The following is a 23,723-nucleotide window of genomic DNA, read 5'->3' as shown; positions in this document are numbered from 1 at the left end:
GGGAACCATAAAATTGCCTTGTCCGCAGATTGACAGCTTAATGAACATGTCAGCACAGGGCCAATTTGCATATTGCAGTGTGCTTCAGGTAAGAGATCCCTTACAAATGAAGCAATAAGAGGCACTTTAGACTGCAGGATGAGAAAGAGATGGCCAAGATTCTTTGAATAGCCATCCTGCTCATTTTAAAAATTCAATTTTGCAGTTAGATTAGTTCTCACTCTCCAGTTGAATTGCAACAAGGTTTAAAGGGAAAGTATGGAAGCAATTAAAACTAGCATGCCAGCTTCCCAGCCCTGAAAGTCACCCTTACCAGTCAGTGCTAATTTTCATGTGTTAGGACTCAGAGACTCACCCTCCAACACAAACTTGTCAGTTTAGAGGGTCTGCTAATTCTCTGCTTTTCAATAAATTCCAGATGGCAAGAGCCCCTTAATAGGCACATGGGGGACCTACACGATTATTTTTGGCTGCTCTTTGAAGGAAAGAAGGCATTCAAAAATTCAGACAATGAATCATTTGAGGATACATCTTAATGTGAAAATTCATGGCGATTCTCCTGGAAATCTTCATACCTAAAGTAGTTATTAACTGAATAATATTATTGAATGTCCTACCTTGCACTTTCTGCAATGCCTATCAAACTCAATATTATTGAATTTCCTATCTCTGATACCTTCTGCAATGCCCATTCATGATAAATGAACAGGATAGTTCCAACTTTGTGGAGAAGAGAGTCCAGGAGCTTATAGTCTGAAAAGGGAAAGATCATCATCATCATCATAGAATAGTATAATATGATAATGATTCAGTGGAAAACCATTCTATAGGAGGTAGAAGTAAAGTACCATGTGTGTTCTGACCCTCCAGCTTTGAGTGTTGAAGAAAAGGAAGAGGGGTGGTTTTATACCTGTGCCTTGAGTAATAAGTAGACTCTAGAGGGAGTAACATGGAAGATATTCAGATGATTGGAACATTACAGAAAACATGGGTCTTGAATGGGAAACTTTGAATAAAGACTTAGAGTTTTGCAATGCATACCTACAATCTTCTCAATAATTCTGTTTTCTGTACTTCTCTTTCTAGTGGCAAAGCATCTAAACAAAACCAAATTGTCTTGGAACAAAGATGGCATTCTCCATGGAGTCAGATATCAGGATGGGAATCTGGTGATCCAGTTCCCTGGTTTGTACTTCATCATTTGCCAACTGCAGTTTCTCGTACAATGCCCAAATAATTCTGTCGATCTGAAGTTGGAGCTTCTCATCAACAAGCATATCAAAAAACAGGCCCTGGTGACAGTGTGTGAGTCTGGAATGCAAACCAAACACGTGTACCAGAATCTCTCTCAATTCTTGCTGGATTACCTGCAGGTCAACACCACCGTATCAGTCAATGTGGATACATTCCAGTACATAGATACAAGCACCTTTCCTCTTGAGAATGTGTTGTCCGTGTTCTTATACAGTAATTCAGACTGAACAGTTTCTCTTGGCCTTCAGGAAGAAAGCGCCTCTCTACCATACAGTATTTCATCCTTCCAAACACTTGGGCAAAAAGAAAACTTTAGACCAAGACAAACTGCACAGGGTATTAAATAGTATACCTTGCCTTCTGTCTCTTGGAAAGATATAGCTCCAGGGTTAAAAAGAGAGTTCTGAGTGAAGTATCTTTCAGATAGCAGGCAGGGAAGCAATGTAGTGTGGTGGGCAGAGCCACACATGGGAATCAGAAGGGATGAATGGATGTCCCAGCCCAACCACTAATTCACTGTATGGTCTTGATCTATTTCTTCTGTTTTGAGAGCCTCCAGATAAAATGGGGCTCCAGTATCAGAGCAGCTAGCAACTCTGCCCTAATGGGAAATGAAGGGGAGCTGGGTGTGAGTGTTTACACTGTGCCCTTCATGGGATACTTCTTTTATCTGCAGATGGCCTAATGCTTAGTTGCCCAAGTTGCGATCAAGGACTCTTTCACACAGGAAACTTCCCTATACTGGCAGATACCCTTGTGACTGAACCATGCCCAGTTTATGCCTATCTGACTATCACTGTGGCACTGGGAAGCTGACCTTGTGCTCCACATGACCCTGCCCCTAGGAACCCCCAGGGAAAACCAGGCCTGGGACAGCCCCCCATTCCTGAGATGGAAAGCACAAATTTAATACACCACCACAATGGAAAACAAGTTTGAAGACTTTTACTTACAGATCCTGGACAGAAAGGGCATAATGAGTCTGAAGGGCAGTCCTCCTTCTCTGGGTTACATGAGACAGGAATGAGAAGTCAGAGAGAGAGAGCAAGGCAGTTAACAATGTAGGTAAATAAATAGGGTGTGGTCACTCTCAATTCACTGGCAAATGCCTGAATGGTCTGAAGGAAGCAACAGAAAAGTGGGGAATCCAGTCTGCTAGGCAGGAGAGATGCCTCTAGGTTCTTGTCTTGGCTAGAGGTCTGGTATAGAACTGGAAACCCATATCAAGGGTGACTAAGCCCAGCTTCTGGTATGAGAAAATTAAACTTGTATACAAAATGGTTGCTAAGGCAACAAAAATTATAAGAATTCACTATACCTTCCCCTCCCTGGAACTCAGGATCCAAGTCTAGAAAATGAAAGGACTGGGTTTGAATTGCTTCAAAACCTCTTCCATCTCAGAAGAGCAGCCCCTGGGAACTGAGATTCTGACACAATTTTGGAAGCTCTTCAACCAAAATAAGGCCACCCTACCCCAGTATACAATTGAAGACACTAGTAGCACCGGACTGCATCTCATCTCAGCAAAGCCAGAATATGGGAACAAAGTTCAGGGTGCCCTGCTGAATGGTATCAACAGCAGGATCTCAAGGATGTAATGGAAAGAACTACCATGCTGACCATCCAGAATCTAAGAGACCATCTGGGTGTTTGGGAAACCATCTGACGAGGCCTGACTCTATTCCAGTTAGGTTGACAATAATTGAGCAGCAGGCATTTTTCATTTCTGGTCAGGATAGCGTTGTGCCTTTAGCAAACAAACAATGTGCAACAGTGATGTGGTCATCTAGCCGGGGAATGGCTGCTGCATCTCCTGCAAATTATATTCCTGCTTCAAACACCTCTCAGAAAACCAGTTTCGTGAGGGTTTTTAAATCCCCACAAAGTTGTTAACAGACAATGATGACCCTAGAAGTGGGGAGGAGGACTTCTGAGAAACAGCAACCTCTCTCCTGATTGGGGTAGCCATGAGATTTCTCTAGCTATATCCAACTTGGCATCTGTATATCATCTTTGGAGGAACATCTTATTCATGGAAGGACCTTGACAAGCCGTTTGAGATGGAATGTAGGCCCTGAGGTTATGCTTCAGTGAAAAAAAAGATGGAAGCTTCCCTGCTATACTAAAACATGGAGCAAAATTCGCATTTTTCTCAAGAAGGAGAGAAAAGGAGTAGGACTCCAGCAAAGTTTGTCAGAAGAAAAGCTAGAAAAGATTTACAAGAAAGAAAGAAAGAACAAATCAGCAGCGGTGTTATGGATGAGAGGGACTTGAGAGAACAAAAATGGCTAAGGGAAAAATTTAAGTCATCTGCTGAGCAGTGTGCTATGTCAACCTCCTCCTAGGTCTCCTCTTTGAAATATTCAGTAAAGTCTACATTTCTCTTTAACTCTTTCTGTGAGTAGATTTTTTGGGAGAAGCAGGCATTGGAAGAGGTGTTGAAGACTCAAAGCTAAAAAAAACAGGGAAACGTCTGGCATTTGAGTTACACACTAACTGCGTAGGACAAGTGAATCTTGCTTAAACAACTCATGCATTCTTGAAAAGGTATATGCAACCCAACTGTGTGTTAATGAAGCAAATTTTCTGCCTTCTCACATTCTAACTTGAGAAAGATTGCATTTTCATTTTTCACCAACTGTTCTCTAAGCAGAGGTACCTGACTTTTGCACTGTGAGTGGTTTCTAATCGCAGTCTCTGTCAAGCAATGCTTAGAAAGCCAACACCTAAAGACACAAGGGGTACATCATTTAAATGAATAATGTAACCAAACAAAAAAAAAAAAAAGAAAGAGAATAATCATTCATAAATCAACTGATAGATATGTAGGAAGTGGGCAACCCAGGAAGTTTAAAACTAGATTCTGTTACTCTTGAGGGTTAACCAGCCCCTGGGAATATTATGAGCAAATGATACTCTGCGAGTAAAATGATATCTATGCAAGTAAAATAAATAATTTATTTAACTGGGAACCCAGGCTACCTAAAACATATGCCTCTTTGGTAAAAACTCAACTTGAGCTCCTTCCCTTCCTCCTACCCTCCAAACCCCACCTCCTCACCACACACAGACACTCAGTGTACTTGCAGAACTTGTAGAGGAAGATAGTGAGTGAGCTGATAAAAAAATAACAAGTCAATGTAGATTCATCCAAACTGGAGTGCAGTGGTGTGATCTCGGCTCTCTGCAGCCTCCTCTTCTTGGGTTCAAGTGATCCTCCTACCGCAGCCTCCTGAGTAGCTGGGACTACAGGCACACACCACCATGCCCAACTGATTTTTGCATTTTTAGTAGAGATGGGTTTTCACCATGTTGGTCAGGCTGATCTCGAACTCCTGACCTCAAGCAATCTGCCCACCCTGGCCTTTCAAAGTGCTGGGATTACAGGCGTGAGCCACCACACCCGGCCTCTAACCCTTTTCTGAATCATATATTGACCATGTACTGAGTCTATAGAGGATAGAGACCACCTGTGTCTCACATTCAAATCACCATCCTGGAGTCACCAGGGTGAGAGCAGGGAAGAGCAGAGTAAACCTCTGAATGTGGGGGGCTGTCCAATGTAAGGCTGGAAAGACATGACCTGAGGTTTTGCAGAAAGGCTACAGGAGGCCCTATCAAGGCTGGTGGGAAATAATGGAGATTGGCATAGGAGACTGGGCTCAAATACCAGCTCTCTCACTAACCACACTCGAGGACTTCACAAGTGTCTGCTCCCTGCTGGGCTTCCATCCAATGGGACTTCCATCAAGTCTGGCAGATCCCTCAGGAGTGTTCTAGAGATGATACAGGCTGACTTCTCCATCCTTTTAATTTAAGGGGTTTGTCCCTTCCATCCCAGAGTAAGTGGTATTCCTGGGATTGTAGGAGGCTCCCTTGTTCGGCAGATTCTGCCAGCTTCCCTCAGCACTTCCTCCTTTAGTACTTGTTCACATCAAAACCTCTTAGGGCACTAGGCTATTGTCTGAGCCATCCTTTATGTGACTGCGGATTCTGAGAAGGAATTAGTAGAGTTACGGTAGAGTAACTGCTATATATTTAATTGTTTGAATATACCATAGTTTGTCCATTCTTCTATGCTAGAACATTTAATTTGCTTTTAGGTTTTTGCTGTTACACACAAAGCTACAATAAGCACATCTTCTTCTTGCACACCTCGCACCCCTAGCTGCCATTTTTCTATACAGCAAAAATGCTCTTGGAAAATTATAAATGGTGTCACAAAGATACTGAGTTAACCATGACTCGTGATGGTTTAGACCCCTCTGTGATCAGAGCTCATGACCTGGAGCTTAGTCTCTGGAATCTGAATGGCTCCTTCCATACTTACTAAGTACTCCTCTGCTCTGTACATTCATTCAACACACATATCTGAAGTGCCAGTGAGTGCCAGGTCAGTTTACAACCCAACATGGTGTGTGCTACAGCTCTACCAAGCCACTGCAAAATCAGCCCTCATTAGCATGGGTTTGAAATATGCCTTTCAGTGCACTCTGGGGCTTCCCTGGATCTAGCTCTCTTCCTGGAGAGTAAACAAACACCAGAAAGCACGAAGGACAAGCACAGCTCCAGAAGATTTCTCCCCCAAGATCAAATGTCCATATTCCTCATGGGCTCCTCTCACAGTTCTCTCCTGAAACTCTGCAATGGAAGATTGTCACTCAATGTCTAGTATAATGACTTTCCAGGTTTTTTTCCTACCATGACGCATGAAGAAGAAATGTCATGTTGCCAACAAGGACTAAGAAAAAAAAAAAAGAAAAAACTTACTGTAACCATCTCAGTTGATTTTATGATGCTCTCTTAAGTTACAACCCTCAGTTTCTAAAACACTGTTCTAGTGTGCCTTCTGCTGCTCCACATGTTGGAATGCTAAAAATATACTTTCCTTATTCTTTTGCAGCTCGGGCTCTAGTACTATTTAGTCTGAAATGGACAGAATTTTGGAATGTTTGTCCATCCAGCCAGCAAGCACATCTGTGAAGGTGTTTGGTTTTTCTGCAGCTTCATTTGCAGAGGTTTTAATGTTCAAATACGAGCTTAGTAGTTGGGGTGAGCCTAGGTGGTGGGGGAGAAGCATCCATTCTGCTGATGTAGTCTGTTGCAGATGTGCACTGGTTCTGGAGCCCGGCAGCAGTAGCAGCTTCCTGATTGTAGTGGTTTCCTGTTCGCGGCAGCAGTTTTGTGGTTCTAGAGGGGCAAACTTCCTGATTGCAAGATTACTGAAGAGACAACAGCTACTATAGCAGCCCAGTTCCTAGGTGTCACATTATAGGTTGCTCCTAAAAGCTCAATCCCGATTCTGTTTCCTCAGACCTCCTGACAATTCTACAAGCCATTTAATATCCTGTGATAAACCCCTTACTGCCAAACAAGCTAAAGTGAAGTCTCTTCTCTGCAACTGATTCCTCATGAATACAATAACAACATGTACAAACTGACCTCACCATTATGTACAAACCAACCCCACCATACTCATCCTGAACTTAACACTATTCCTACATTCCAAATATCAAGGACTATCTCAGTCTCTGAAGATCCTTCTTCTCATGTCCTACTCAATTAACATCCAACTAATTCCTCCAGTTTCCTAGTTCCAGCCACCACTCTGGATACCTCCTAAGCCAGAGCATTGCCTCCAGTCTTACTCTTTAAAAATCCCATCTTCAGACAGCAATAGTATCTCCCCATTGTTCTTGGAATTGATAGTGATAATGACCGTTTATCAAGCTCTTACATGTTATGACTTTTCCTGCACTCACTTATTTAATCTTCAAAGCAACCCAATGAAATAGGCATCATTGAGCCGGGCGCAGTGGCTCACACCTATAATTCCAGCACTTTGGGAGGCTGTGGCGGGCGGATCATGAGGTCAGGAGTTTAAGACGAGTCTGGCCAAAATAGTGAAACCCCGTCTCTACTAAAAATACAAAAAATTAGCTGATCATGGTGGTATGCACCTGTAATCCCAGCTACTCGGAAGGCTGAGGCAGGAGAATCACATGAACCCAGGAGGCGGAGGTGGCAGTGAGCTGAGATCACGTCACTGCACTCCAGCCTAGGCAACAGAACAAGACTCCATCTCAAAAAAAAAAAAAAAAAAGAAAAAAGAAAAGAAAAAGAAAAAAAAGAAAAGAAAAGAAAAGAAAAAGAAATAGGCATCATTATCCCCATTCTTCATATAAGGACATTGAGAGTCTGAGACATTGAGGAGCATGGCCAATGTCCCACAGCCAGTGGATGGTAGAGTTAGGATTTAAGACCGAGTTTGCCTAACTCCACACCCCATGCTCCAGTCACTATGAACATAGCCTTCCTAAACTCTAAGCTCTTTCTGCCAGGCCTCTCCCTATCTATCTCCTGAATGTCTCTCTAGTTTTGTGCTCAGCCCCACCTCCTTGTGCTCTATTATCAAACCACATTGCACTCCTTCCAGTTCCTCCAATCTTCCATGCTCTGCCTGGCCACCAGAAGCTTGCAGATAATTTTTCTTCTTCCTAGAATACTGCCTGATTAACTCCTATCATTGTTCTGATTTCCATTTCAATGACACCTCGTCAGAGAAGTCTCCCTGACTCTGCCAGCTTCACCTAATGCCTTGCTGTCTCCTTCCATATTTCTCCGTCCTTAATTGCATGACACTTTACCCTTCACCCCTGGTTCTTTCTATCATTCCTCTCCAACATTCAAATTCCCAGAAGGCAGGGACCCTATCAATCTTATTCAGCACTGGGTACTCACAACCCAGCCCAATTCCTAGGACATAGTAGATGGCCATTCAATAAATATTTCTTAAATGAATTATTAAAGAAAACCACTTTCAACGTAAGTTCATTTTAAGGAAAAGATATCAAATAAGCCATACCAAAAAAAAAAAAAAAGAAAAAACAGTTATTTTCAAAATATGGAAATGTTCATTGAAAGCTCCTATTTTTCTTAGAAATAATTTTCAGGCTGGGGAAGGTGGCTCATGCCTGTAATCCTAGCACTTTGGGAGGCCGAGGCAGGTGGATCACTTGAGGTCAGGAGTTCAAGACCAGCCTGACCAACATGGAGAAACCCCGTCTCTACTAAAAATACAAAATTAGCCAGGCATGGTGGCACATGCCTCTAATCCCAGCTACTCAGGAGGCTGAGACAGGCGACTTGCTTGAACCCAGGAGGAGGAGGCTGCAGTGAGCCGAGATTGCATCACTGCAACTCCAGTCTGGGCAACAAGAGTGAAAAACTCCATCTCGAAAAAAAAGAAAGAGAGAAAGAGAGAATGAGAGAGAGAGAGAGAGAGAGAGAGAGAGAGAGAGAGAGAGAGAAAGAAAGAAAGAAAGAAAGAAAGAAAGAAAGAAAGAAAGAAAGAAAGAAAGAAAGAAAGAGAGAAAGAAAGAGAGAAAGGAGGGAGGGAGGGAGGGAGGAGGGAAGGAAGGAAGGAAGGAAGGAAGGAAGGAAGGAAGGAAGGAAGGAAGGAAGGAAGGAAGGAAGGAAGGAAGGGAAGGAAGGAAAGAAAAGAAAGAAAAGAAAGAAAGAAAGAAGAAAAAGGAAGAAAGAATTTTCAGCACTCAGGAGATAAGAATGCCTATTAGAGAAAGGTGAAATTTTTAGAAAGCAGAATCTACCTGCGCCGTCTGAGAACACGGAAGGAAAAAAAAATTTCTGAGCAAACTGTGGTATATTTGCTGTAGATTCCATTTCCCTTCCTACCTCTGAGATATCTATATGCTATTCTAGTCATTTTGTGATTAGAAATAGTGAGATTAACCTTAGAAAGTTTTTTAAGTTTTATTTTATTTTTGATTGACACAAAAATAGTGTACATATTTAGGTAGCACAATATGATATTTCAATTCATGTATACATTGTGCAATAGTGAACATATCCCTTACTTTATTGAACATATCCCTTACTTTAAACAGTTATTTCTTTGAGGTGAGAACATTCAAAATCCTCTCTTCTAGATATTTGAAATACACAATATTGTGTATTTGAAATACAGAAAGTTTAAAACAAACCTTGGTATACCTGAGAATCCTGAAATCCCAGGCCACTTCCTAGAGCAATTAAATTAGAATCTGGATTTAGAACCCAGGTATCAGGATTATTTTGAGCTCCCAAACTTAAGCCAAGTATAAGAGTCAGTGGTTTAAATCTTTGCTAAGTTATGTCCTGGTGCCTGGTATCACCAGAGAGCTTGTTAAAAAATGCAGGCGTCTCATACATACCTAAAAACTGGAACAGAATCTGCATTTTAATATGATCCAAGAGATTCAGGTGCACCTTACAATCTGAAGAACACTAGTTGGATGACTTTTCTGGTAAGTGGAGAAGATTGCTGATAATCTGGTATGTTTCTCTGTTTCCCCAAGTGGACTTTCACGAATTGACCTTGTCTTCCTTGTCTGCAGCTTATGCAAACGTGAGGGTCTAAACACCACAAAACCATCAAGTCAACATGATGGTATTCATTTGTAATGATCACCAGTGAATTTTTAACAACTGCTTGTGGTTCAACTCTCTCCCTTGGGAATATTGGACAAGCACTAGGAAGATTCTGGACAATATGTTGAAAGCTTTGGATGCAGTTTAGAAACTTCTATGGGGGCTGTACTTTCCCTATAGCCAAGGAAAGAGAAAAAGCAAGTCTGAGGGTGGCAGATGGGAAAGAACAGTGGTCTTGGCAGTTGGAAACCAATTTGAATCTGAGCTCAAGCAATTACTAACTCTATGACCTTTGCAAGTCACAGGGACTTTCTAAACTTAAATTTTCTCAGCTGTACAATGGGATGCATAATCCTTTCCAAAACTGTTGGGAGAACAAACACATAGAATAAGCTTGGAAAGTGTTTAACTCTTGGGGTATTTTATCACATTCAGTATCTGTGAAGGAGTTAGACCTTGGAGAGAGGAGTAGGAAAAAATGAGTCAATGCAAGTTTGAGAAAAGTGAAACTTCCTCAAATTCACTGAAGCGTATTCCCAACTGCATTCAGAAAAGCCAGTCATTGGATCAACAAAGGTCTCTATGAGGCCAACTCTCAAAGGATGGTTTCATCCTGCAGGGAAAACTGGACTAGATAACCAACTGACTGTTTGGGAGATGCAGTATCAGGGTCCTCTCCCTGTGCCTCTCTAGAAGCAGCACTGATTGCTCTGGCAATGAACACTTTTCCCGCTTAGAAATGCGCACTTAGAAGACAAGAAGAATCCATCTCCAAATCCCAGCACCCAGATCAGTGTCCTACACACACAGTGAAGAATGATGTGTGTCAAGAACATGCTGATTTCAAGGCTGATCCTCCTTCACAACCAGGAGGCTCCAAGCAAAAACCAGCTGAAGTATTTCATCATTTCATTTCCATTGCTAGCGATGCAGATGACCTAATCTCCTTGACATTCTGACTATGCCTTCCATTCTCACAATGAGTCTCATTTTACCGGCTGGCCGGATGCAGTCAGCATACGCCACAGTACTCAAGGGAAGAAAGGCCACAATCCATCACAGGATCAATACAATGGGATGAGTCAACAGCAAGAAAACACTGAAGGAGGTTTCATTTCTACCACCAACATTACATTCATACACTCACACAGTCCTCAATTGCATCTGGTCTTTTCATCCTCCTCATGATGTGTTTACTTAAACCGCTTTATATTACATAAATAGATATAATTACTAACACTTACTGAATGCTCACTCACCAGGTTTCAGGCACCACATGGAAGTCTTCAAATACTGTAGTCTACTTCATCCTCACCCTTATGAGATAGAGATGAACATTCCCATGTTGCAGATGAGGAAACAGAGGCTCGAAGAAATGCTTAAGTATCTCTAAGTTTCAGCAGCTCATGAGCTGAAGAGCTAAGATGTAGCCACTGCAGTCTGGCTCCAGAGCTATATTTCTAACCACACTACACTGCACTACCCTGAGGCTACTTCACACGGTCCCTGCTGATTCCTTTGTCCACAAGGTCCTTGCCCTTCATTCACAGCTCATTAATTTGACCTCATTCATAAAATCTCAACTCAGACATTATTGCTCAAGAACCACTCCCAGACTGAATTAGACATCCAACCTGGACCTTGATACTCTCACTTCTGTCTAAAAACCTATTACACTGACTATGATGGCACGATTGTATGTTTGCCTCCCTGCTAGACTGTGGGCTTATGAGTAAGAACAATGTCAAAGTGTGTTACATCTCTTCTGCCGGTATCTAAAAAGTAAAGTTATTCTTTCTTACAGATTATTGTGGCATGATCCTCCACCATTCTCACTCTACCCTGGCCTCTGGGAAGGGATACTGCTGCCTTGAGACTCTACAACCCTGAACCTTGATGCTGGTTGCTGCAGACACGAACTGCTTCTACCCTGGGTCACTGTCACTGCTAAGTGGAAAGTCATGAACTTAATGGTACCAGTCACTCTGGGCCTAAACCGACATAGCCAGGAAACAAACAGAATCATCTGGACCTGTCCATGATTTGAAATCGTGGCCCAACACTTCCTGGCCCCAGAGAGAGAAGTCTGACCACTCAAAGTGCCAACTCATTTCCTTCCCAGAATTAATCACTTCCCAAAACGTGTGACTGTGTGAACATCAATTCCCTTCGGAGGAAAACCCCACTCCCACCTCTCAGGCTGTCATCTTACCCTATGACCCCAACCTGACAATCATGCAACAGCCCAGTATTGGTACCTTTTCCAAAGTTTAGGTGACTCATTCTTATCTACAATCACTTTGTTGTTCTAGGAAAGTTTTTGACACAGCAGGCATTTGGTATATATTTCTTGATTAAATGAAAGGTTAAATGAATACCATCTTAGATGTCTGCATAGTGCTTTAAAGTTTACACCACTATTCTTTCAAATAGTACAAGAGAGAACTAAGCTGTACACTCAACTGGGAAGAAGCAGAACTGAGAGCGGGAGCCCCTGCTATTCTGATTTCTTGTCTAGAACTACACTATATTCTGAGGTCACTAAACTACAACCTCAGGGGACTCTGCATACTTTTTAAATAAAGTTTTATTGGAACACAGCCACATTCGTTCATTTATGTACAGTCTATGGCTGGTTTTATGCTATAATGGCAGAGTTGAGTAACTGCCCCAGAATCCAGGAGCTGTTTACATAAAATGTCTGATGGACCTACTATATATTGCTGGTGACTCTAGGTATGTTTAGATATACACACTTACAACACACACTCACACACACATACATCATACATTCTCCCACAAAGAGAACCATATGATCACTGTCTCTATCTGAACTTTTCAATATTGTCAGCTGTGAGAGGGGAGTACAAACTTTGTTGGAATCATGTATAGAACATGCCTCTGAGTGCTAAGAGATTCCATGGGCTAAAGCATGATTTTTGATCATGGACTTGATAATATCTATCCTAACAATATGAAGAAGTAGTAAACTTAAAAAAGAAAAGGACTCAGAGGCAAGTCCACCAAAAGCAATGAGAAAGGAACAGCTTCCAAAAAGATCATGTTTTAAAATAAGGAGGTTAGAGATGTGAGGATTTTTTTTCTTTACAACCAGTAAACCAGAGATGTTTGAGGATTTGAATGTCTTCATAATAATGAAAATAATTTTAATCAAAATGTCTCTTTCTAAAATATAGATTTAGAATGTACTGTTCTAGGAAAATTATTTGTTCTTAGATGCTTTTCTTCAATCAACCACTCAAGGGAGTTTAGAAGAGATCAGATTGTGCCTTAGAAGGATATGAGGCCAGGCACTGTGGCTCACATCTGTAATCCCAGCACTTTAGAAGGCCGAGGCAGGTGGATCACTTGAGGTCAGGAGTTTGAGACCAGCCTGACCAACATGGTGAAACCCCATCTCTACTAAAAAAAAAACAAAAAAAACAAAATTAGCAGAGCATGGTGGCACACACCTGTAATCTCAGCTACTTGGGGGGCTGAGGCAGGAGAATCACTTGAACCCAGGAAGTGGAGGTTGCAATGGCCAAGATTGTGCCATTGCACTCCAGCCCAGAAAACAAGAGCGAAACTCCATCTAAAATAAAAAATAATAAGAAGAAAAAGAAGGATATGAAAAAAGGGAACTTAAGTGGATTCTAATGAATCACAAAACCTCATATATGGCTATTCTCCAGACTGAATTACCCAGACTTCTGAAAATATACTATCAGACATAATTTTAATATTCACAGGTATCCTATGAGTTTGGTCCCTGCTCAGACATAGGGCCAAACCACAACACTATAACTTATACAACACTGTGAGTGGATAAGTATGGGATATGCCCGATAAGGCAAGGTATCATTATTATTCATCTAACATGGTGGATACTTATGAAATATTTACTTTTTAACAGATTTTGTTTATATATTTGTTTTCTCTTTTTAAAATTTTTAGTTGTTGTGGGTACATAGTAGGTGTATGTGTTTATAAAGTATATGAGAAGTTTTGACACAGGCATGCAGGTGAAATAATCTTATCATGGGAAATGGGGTATCCAGCCCTTCAAGCATATATCCTTTGAGTTACAAACAATTCAATTATACTGTTTATTTTTAAATGTACAGGTAAGTTTATTATTGACTAAAGTCACCCTGTTGTACTATCGAATAATAGTTCTTATTCATTCTTTCTATTTTTTCTTTTTTTTACTCATTAACTATTCCCCACCTCCCTTTCAACCCCTCACTACCCTTCCCAGCTGCTGGTAACCATCCTTATACTCTCTATGTCCGTGAGTTCAATTGTCTTGATTTTTAGACCCCACAAATAAGTGATAACATGTGATGTTTGTCTTTCTGTGCCTGGCTTATTTCATTTAACATAATGATCTTCAGTTCCATCCATGTTGTTACAAATGACAAAATCTCATTCCTTTTTATTGTTGAATATGTTTACCACATTTTCTTTATCCATTCATCTGTAGATGGACAGAAATCCCTTTCCAAAGATAGGGGAGCCCCACCCCAGGCCACGAGGAGTACTGCCAGACTACTGCCGAAGTTTTCTTAAGTCAGCTTGTGGTGCATGCTGCCTGGCCTGGGACTCACTCATCAGGGCAGTGGGCTCTCCTCTGACCCAGGGCAGGTCCATAAACACCATCCAAGAATCAACTCCTGGAATCAGGGACCCCAGGAGCCCACTTGGTGCCCTACCCAACTGCTGGTATCTAAGGTGCAAGACAAAGTCCCCTTTACTTTTCCCTCTGCTTTCCTCAAGCAGAAGGAGTTTTGCGCCATATCCACCTCAGCTGGTAATGTGCTGAGGCTCACCTGAAGCCAGCAAGTCCCAGAGGCTTACCCAAGGCCCTCAAAGTAGTACCTGGACATCACTGGTGGTTATTCAGGGCCCAAGAGCTCTTCAGTTAGCAGATGACGAATGCTGCCAGGACTGTGTCCTTTCCTTCAAGGCACTGGGTTCCCTTCTGGCCCAGGGTATGCCTCTAAATGTCATCTGAGAGCTAGGGCGTGGGACAAGGACCTCACAACTCTGTCTGGTGCCCTCTCCTGTTGTGACTGAGCTGCTATCCAATATGCAAGACAAAGTCCTCCTTATTCTTTCCTCTCCTCTCCTCTCCTCAAGCAGAATGAAGGGGTCTCTTCTGGAGCCAGGAGCTTTGCAGCCTGGGTCTAGGGGAAGGGTGATGCCAGCAGTCTCTTGGCTGATGCAGCTGGTGTCTCAGTATGTCACATGCCACCCAGTCCACTGTCCCTGGCCCCAGTTCGGCACTAGGACTCACCTAAGAGTTGCGGCCCTTATGGCCTAGACTGCCTTTCAAGTTTATTTGGAGACACAGAGCACTGTAGCCCTCAATGGTGAGGTTTGCAGGAACTCAAGTTTGGACTTCTGGGATTCGTGATTCCACTCTGGCTAGGGCTGGTTTAAATGCTTCCTCGGTGGGTGGACATCAGCTGAGTTTTGTCCAGTTTTCCTTTCTGCTCTAAGAAGACAGCGCTGAGTTCAATTGCCTCACAATTGCTGTGCTCTCCCTACCCCAGCACCCAGAGACACTCTCCACACCATGGCTGCTGGAGGGTGGCGGAGGGGTGGCATCAGCAATTCAGAGCTGTTTTTTCTGTCTCCTCAGTGCCTCTTTCAGCAATTTGAAGTTAGAACCAGGTACTGTGAGTGCTCACCTGATTTTTGGCTCTAATGAAGGTACTTTTTGGTGTGTAGATAGTTGTTAAATTGGTGTCCTTGTGGGGAGGACAACCAGTGGAGCCTCCTATTCTGCCATCTTGTTCCACCTCCCTTGATTTGAATAGAAGCAGCAATTACCTTTAAAAAAAAATTCTGTCTGAAATTTTGTCCTCTTGGTTCAAGCTCTTTTCCAAGCAAAAATATTGTACCCAAATACTCTTTAAATGCTCTATGTAGTTATACATTTTTAAATAACTCAAGCCCTCTTTTAAATAAAGGATTAACAAGAATAGTGTTCTATTTGAGAAAATATGTAGTATAGGGAAAAATTGTGAGACTTTGAAATTTAGTGAGAGTACTGACTAGCTCATAAATTTTGGTTATTTTATGCTTTCATTGGCTCTGAGATTTGTTTTACAGCCCTGAAAGTTGCAGAAAGTTGATAGTAATGCAAATAATTCTTTTCCGTAAAAATGCAAGTTGTGTCCCATGTGATGCAACTGATTATCACTCTGTACATATTGACCAGTTTTGCAAGTTTCTGTCTATTTATAACACCTATTCCACCCAGCAGCATCTATTAGTATCTATAGAGAACCTTCTTTTGGTCCACACTGTTTTGTGCAGTTACTAATTCAACAATGTCATATACACACACGTATACAAGCACATGCACACCAGTGATTACAAAGTCAATGTATAGTGTAACAGTGGTCTATTTTTAAATAGTATTTTTATTAAGTAAATACAATTGTTTTGGTATTTTAATCTGAATATTGAAATGCAGGAGAAACCTAAATGCTGCATTAAAAATGAGACATTATTGTTTCCATTTCATTGATGAAGGGAAACAGAATCAGAGATGAAAATCACCTACCTGATAAATAACTGCAGTAACCAGGACACTAACCCAGATTTTCAGAGACCACATTAGTTACATTCTATTTTTTTAAGGGAAGCTTTCTTTATCTCTTTCTCCAAATACTCAAGTAAAATCTCTGTATGATAAAGATAGATCTATTATATCTAGAATATCAGCACTTCAAAAATCATCAGACTAATAGTATTTCAGAAACACAGGTTAAAGAAAACACTGAAATTTCAGTATTATTGTTTTGCTGTGGTATTGCCCATAGCAAATTCAACTAGCACAAAGGAAATGCAAGAAAAGCACAAGACCCAGGTGTGTTTTTAATGAAGCTTAAAAACTAAGTTAGAAAATATGTCACGTTTTATCACAAAACATCCTGATTAAAGTATAAAATAACATATTTAAAAGCCCAATAAATGCAATAATATGAGCTAATAAGAATAACTAACATGTAGTAAGAGTTTACTGAGAGCCAGGCACTGGTCTAAGTGCTTTTACATTCCAATAACTCTCTCAACATTCACAGGTATTCTACGAGATTGATCCTATTATTATTCCCAGTGCAAAGATAAGGTAAAGAGGACCTGAGGGGCTAATTTAATTCAAGGAATGTAATGGGAATGTCTAAGTGGTAGAACTCCTGTGGTAAGTCCAAGGAGCAATCCTGTGGGGTTTGGCTTTGGAGGACTTCACCTTTGGTCAGCCAGGGAAGAAAGATCTGTAGGAGAAATTAGCCGTGCAGACCTGATGGTGCTGAGAAAAAAGTCTAGGACTTCAAAGAGGGAAGAGTACTGCATAGCTTTCTGTCAGGGATGAAGCTTGGCTAAGGTATAGCAGGAAGAACATGGAGAAGGAAAGGGTAATAGAAAGAGAGCTGGATAAGCAGAAGAGGAAGGAGGCTTAGATGGCCCATGAAGATCATACTTTAAAAATATATGTCCTTGACAGATGTTAAAAATTCTTTGTGACTAGTTTGTTTTATTTAAAATTTGTTTTATTTTAAAATACTGAATATAATGCAACTAAAAAGAGTAAAAGTATCTCTTAATACCACTATTAAAGTTTCAGAAGTGGTGAAAGCCACCTCTTTCTGCATTCAGGCTCTTGAACAAACTGAAGAGTAAAACAAATATTAAGGCAGATAGGAAATTAAAATATCAACTTCATGACTATGAAAGATTAAGTTGGAAGATGCAGCTTAGCTTCATAGCCAGAAAGACCAGCTTTGCTAGCTGAATCTCAGATCTAGATAGGCTTGCCTGTAATAGCATCACTGAATCCTGGGCAAGTATAGGGGATTCCTAAGAGGAAGATAAAGAGAGCAGTTGAAAGGAACATGCCTGCTCTTTTCCTCCCAGATTCATGAAACAGATAAGTTATTCCACCATCCCTGTGACAGAGTGAACAAAAGCAAAGAAAGACATAGAGTTAAACTAACTGAGCTTCCTTCATGTGAAAGAAACTGCTAGAAAATCCAGAAGAAGTGTTTCTCATCAACGGCCATCCCTCTTTAAATATTTTATACTAAGAAACAAAAGAATCATATTTATTAAAAACTTACACTGAAATCACACTCAGGGGTGAAATATAGAACATTTTCCCTCTGGTTAGGAATAAGACAAAAATGTCCGTTAGCATCAATCCTATTCAGCATTGAACTGGAGGTCCTAGCCAGAGAAATAAAGTAAGAAAAAGAAATAAATTACATAAAGATAAAAGAAGTAACACTTTTATATTAACAGATGATACAAATATTATAGTTAAAAAATTATAATACAAAAGATTTATAAACAAATGAATTTAGCAAAGTTGCTAGGTACAAAGTAAATATACAAAAATCAATTCTGTTTCTTTTTTCACTTTTATTTTCATTTCAGAGGCACATGTGCAGGTTTTTTATGTAGGTAAATTGCATGTCGTGAGGGTTTGATGCACAGATGGTTTTATCACCCAGGTAATAGGCAAAGGTAGTTTTTAGATCCTTACCCTCCTTCCACCCTCCACCCTCAAGTAGGCTCCAATGCCCATTGTTTCCTTTTTTGTGTCAATGTGGACTCAGTGTTTAGCTCCCACTTATAAGTGAAAACTTGTAGTATTTGGTTTTCTGCTCCTGCATTATTTGCTTAATTCTATTTCTTATACTATCAACAAAGAACTAGAAAATAAAATTTAGAAAAATAAGCCATTTACAATAGCATTCAAAAATATCACATACCTAGGAATAAATCTAATGAAAATTGTAAAACACTCTACACTAAAATTTATACAATATTGCTGAGAGAAAGTAGAGACCTAGTGGAGAGAGATGGCACACACGTGAATTGGGAGATTAAATAAAAAATAATGTAAACCCTCCCCAAATTGATCCATGGAATCAATGTTATCACAGTTAAAATCACTACAGGTTTTTTTGTATGGAAATTGACAAAATGTTTGTAAAGTCTATTTGGAAATAAAAAGAACCTAGGATAGCCAAAATCGGTTTGAAGAAAATGAGTAAATTGCAAGTCTTACTGTTACAGTAGGTAGCTCATCGGGCATGAGCAGGGTAGAAGAGGGCTCTCCCCAACTTCACACTCCCCCCCTACCCCCTGCCACATACATCAGGAATGTCAGATGACAATCAGGTAATGGTCAATAATGGTCAGGTTGTTGTTAACTGTCTCTCTAAAATAATAATTGGTCACAGCCGGTGCCAAGGAAAGGCCAGCTCCTGATACATAGAAAACACCTGAAACTAGTGATCAGCAGCTTCCTGGAGTCGGGAAAGTGTACTCAAGCATGTGCATGCAGAGAGCCCAACCCAACGGAAGAATCAAAGGAGAAGTGACGCAAGACCCTGGAAATATGCCAACATATAAAGCCAAAGTTAAACATAAAACCAAAGTATGCCAAAGCAAAACAACTTCAAAAGGTCAAACCATGCGCTTGTCTTTCAAGTTGCCAGCTTGGTCCTCTTCCAAGTGTACTTTTTTCCTTCCTTTCATTCTGCTCTAAAGTTTCTTAATAAACTTTTACTCTTGCTCTAAAACTTGCTCTCCTGCTTTTTTTTTTTTTTAATTTATTTATTATTATTATACTTTAAGTTGTAGGGTACATGTGCATAACGTGCAGGTTTGTTACATATGTATACTTGTGCCATGTTGGTGTGCTGCACCCATCAACTCATCATTTACATCAGGTATAACTCCCAATGCAATCCCTCCCCCCTCCCCCTTCCCCATGATAGGCCCCGGTGTGTGATGTTCCCCTTCCCGAGTCCAAGTGATCTCATTGTTCAGTTCCCACCTATGAGTGAGAACATGTGGTGTTTGGTTTTCTGTTCTTGTGATAGTTTGCTAAGAATGATGGTTTCCAGCTGCATCCATGTCCCTACAAAGGACACAAACTCATCCTTTTTTATGGCTGCGTAGTATTCCATGGTGTATATGTGCCACATTTTCTTAATCCAATCTGTCACTGATGGACATTTGGGTTGATTCCAAGTCTTTGCTATTGTGAATAGTGCTGCAATAAACATACGTGTGCATGTGTCTTTATAGCAGCATAATTTATTCGGTATTGATGGAACGTATCTCAAAATAATAAGAGCTATTTATGACAAACCCACAGCCAATATCATACTGAATGGGCAAAAACTGGAAGCATTCCCCTTAAAAACTGGCACAAGACAGGGATGCCTTCTCTCACCACTCCTATTCAACATAGTGTTGGAAGTTCTGGCTAGGGCAATCAGGCAAGAGAAAGAAATCAAGGGGATTCAGTTAGGAAAAGAAGAAGTCAAATTGTCCCTGTTTGCAGATGACATGATTGTATATTTAGAAAACCCCATTGTCTCAGCCCAAAATCTCCTTAAGCTGATAAGAAACTTCAGCAAAGTCTCAGGATACAAAATTAATGTGCAAAAATCACAAGCATTCTTATACACCAGTAACAGACAAACAGAGAGCCAAATCAGGAATGAACTTCCATTCACAATTGCTTCCAAGAGAATAAAATACCTAGGAATCCAACTTACAAGGGATGTAAAGGACCTCTTCAAGGAGAACTACAAACCACTGCTCAGTGAAATAAAAGAGGACACAAACAAATGGAAGAACATACCATGCTCTCCTGCTTTATGCTCCTCAGTTGAATTCTTTCTTTTGAGGAGGCAAGAATTGAGGATGCTATAGCCCCACATGGGTTCACTGCCAGTAACATTACTATCAGATGTCAACTTAACTATACAGCAAAGGTAATCAAAGTACTGTGGCTGTTAACATAAGAATAGAAAATGTAGTCAATGGAATAAATCAACACAAGTATTATCATCTGAATTGTGACAAAAGTCTCAGTGTAGAAACAATGCCCTTTTAAATAAATGATGCTGGAATAATTGTATCTGTAAAAAAAAAAATCAACTTTGACTCCCCCACCTTACACCATACATAAAAAATTATTTGAGATAGATTATAGACATAAATGCAAACAGCATGACAATAAAGCTTCTGAGATAAAGTATAGGAAAGTACTTTCATAATATTGAAATAGATACAATATACAGAATATGAAAGACACAAACCATAAAAGTAATGAATTGCTATTCACTACAATTAAGACCTTCTGCTCATCAAAAGACACCATTATGAAAGTGAGTAGAAAAGTCACAGATTGGAAAAATCTTTGTTCTGTGACAAAGGAGTCATATTCACAATACTATGTATAAAAATTCCTATAAATCAATTAAAAAGACAAATCAACCTAATTTTAAAATGAGCAAAACAATTGAAGAGGTCTTCCAAAAACACACTATCTGTATGTCCAGTAGCTAATGATTCCCTGATGGTATCATTAGTCATCAGGGAAATGCAAATTAAAGCCATATAACCACCAAATTAAAACTACTATGCACCCACCAAATTGCTAAAATTGAGATGACCGACAATATCAAGTGTTGGTGAGGAAGTGAAGCAACTGGAAACCTCATATATTGCTGGAGGAAGTGAAAGTGGTACAGTCATTTTGGAAACCTGTTTGGCAATACCTGCTAAAGCTAAACATATGCTTGCCTTATGATCCAACCATGCTACTCCTAGGCATATTTGTAGAAGAAGTGAGGTCATATGTCAACAAAAAACATCGGTAGAAGAATATTTGTAGCTTCTTTATTCATAATAGCCCCAAAATTAAAACAACCCTAATGACTATCAACAGAAAAATGAATAAAGAAATAGTGGTATTTTCATACAATATAATATTAGGTAGCAACAAAGGGGAAAAAGCTACTTTTACACACAATAATATAAATGAATCTTAAAAACATTGTGTTAAGTGAAAGAAGCCAGAAAAAAAATACATTCCATTTGATAAAAGGAATTCTTGTATGATTATATAATGTTTAAAACAGACAAACTAATCTGTGTTGATAAAAGTCAGAATAGAATTTATATTGGGGAGATGAATATTGACTGGAAAGGGATATGAAGGAAACTTTCGGGTGATGGAAATGTCTTAAATTTGTTCTGGGTGGTGGTTATACAAGTACAGTTGGCCCTTCATATCTATGGGTTCCGCAACGAACCACAGATCAAAAATATTCAGAAAAAAATGAATGGTTGTATCTGTACTGAACATATACAGATGTTTTTCTTGTCATTACCTCCTAAACAGTAGAGAACAACAACTATTTGCAGAGCATTTACACTGTACTAGGTATTATAGGTAATCTAAAAATAATTTAAACTATACAGGAGGATGTACATGGGTTATATGCAAATACTACACTATTTTACATAAGGTACTTGAGCATCCATGGATTTTGGTATCGGCTGGGGGCAGGAGGTGGAGAGCTGGAACCAATCCCCCACAGATACCAAAGGCATTTACATCCATAAAACTGATTTTCATTGAATTGTGTATGTAACCATAAAAATTAATCTAGCTCTTCACTCAATATTTTGATATTTTTACCTCAGTTAAAACACTAAATTAAATTTTAGAATATTTTAAAGAAGGCAAAAAGAGCACTCACTGTAATTTCGATCTTAACCCCAAAGACAACTTCTAGTAACTATTTAATGGGTATCCTTGTTCCTATGCTCATACATTTTAATACTTTTTTCTTTGTCTCTATTCATCTATTTACCTACCATATTTCAACACACCTAAGCCTCTTTCAATCCTAAAATACACCATAAATTTCTGTACCATCAAGAAATAAAGAAAAAAACTATTATCAATTAAACTATTACACATCACACATTGTAAGATACTTTCAGATTTCAGAGACATGAACATATGACAAAAGTATGTCCTAGAATTGATGAAATATGGTATCTCTTTATATATAGATACAGATATGGACCTTGATATACATATATAATATACAGATTTATATATACACATATAATAATATACATATGTATTTTCTTCAATAAAAATTCAATCATGTTATATATATTAGTCTGTGATTTTATTTGCTCAGTTATATAGCAAAGACATCCTTTCATGTCAATATGTACAGATCTGTCTTTGTTTCTCATTCTTTCAAATGGCTGTCTAGCATTTCTTTTCATTATTTTTTTTTAAGAAGGCAAGGTAAGCAAATAGCTTAAGTATTCTATTTGTTTGCAACTAAGCTTGTTAACACTATATAAATGAAAATGTACAAAGAATAATGTTGCAGTTCTTGGTTAGATTTAAGTCAAAGACATTCATTAATAAGGAATCTTTGAATGTGAATATTCCAGAAATTTTTGTAAGTCATCTGAGCAGAACAACTGTCTCTGAATATTATCTTATTTTGGAAGGTGTTGGCATACATGTGAATTAAACTCAGAATTTTTCAAAATCAGCCCTAATTTAGAAGACTATTCCATATATATTCTATATATATTCAAAGTAAAACAATATTAATAGAACTTTCCTTTGCAGAAACAATAAAGGAAACAAGGCATTTTGGAAAATGTTGTCCTGAACAAGTCATAGTAAAAAATAAATGTATACCTAACTTCCACCTCCTCAAAACAGAGGCTACTTTCTGTTCCACAGCTTTGGAAACAAGGTGAAGAACAGCCTATATGTAACTTCGGACAGGGGGTTACCAAAACAAAGCTGAAGCAGTTGACCATAGACACCTCAAAAGAATTTCAGAGAACCTGACCAAAGGATCCAAATTCTATGTTGTTGTTGTTGTTGTTGTTGTTGTTGTTGTTGTTGTTGTTTCCTGAGACGGAGTCTCATCTTGTTGCCCAGGCTGGAGTGCAGTGGCGCGATCTGGGCTCACTGCAACCTCCGCCTCCCAGGTTCAAGCGATTCTCCTGTCTTAGCCCCCCAGGTAGCTGGGATTACAGGCACCTGCCACCATGCCTGGCTAATTTTGTTGTATTTTTAGTAGAGATAGGGTTTTACCATATTGGCCAGGGTGGTCTCAAACACCTGACCTCAAGTGATCCACCTGCCTCGGACTCCCAAAAGTGCTGGGATT

General features: G+C 39.8%; 1 protein-coding gene across 2 annotated transcripts in view; it reads left to right on the top strand.

Moving 5' to 3' along the window:
* TNFSF8 (TNF superfamily member 8) overlaps positions 1-12,237 on the top strand; it is a 38,738-nt gene extending 26,501 nt beyond the window's left edge. Inside the window, exons 4-5 of one of the 2 annotated variants that reach the window (XM_007968286.3) lie at positions 1,087-1,185; positions 11,489-12,237. In XM_007968286.3, coding sequence (XP_007966477.1) covers positions 1,087-1,185; positions 11,489-11,574 — 185 coding nt within the window. In that variant the 3' untranslated portion in view covers positions 11,575-12,237. Of the gene's footprint in view, positions 1-1,086; positions 3,468-11,488 lie in introns of those variants that run through there. The other variant, XM_007968285.3, reaches the window with a different exon arrangement.
* The last annotated feature ends 11,486 nt before the right edge of the window (positions 12,238-23,723 follow it).

The sequence above is a fragment of the Chlorocebus sabaeus genome, chromosome 12 (assembly GCF_047675955.1).
Source record: "Chlorocebus sabaeus isolate Y175 chromosome 12, mChlSab1.0.hap1, whole genome shotgun sequence".
In the NCBI taxonomy this organism is placed as follows: Eukaryota; Metazoa; Chordata; class Mammalia; order Primates; family Cercopithecidae; genus Chlorocebus; species Chlorocebus sabaeus.
This window is presented reverse-complemented; position numbering and strand designations above follow the sequence as displayed.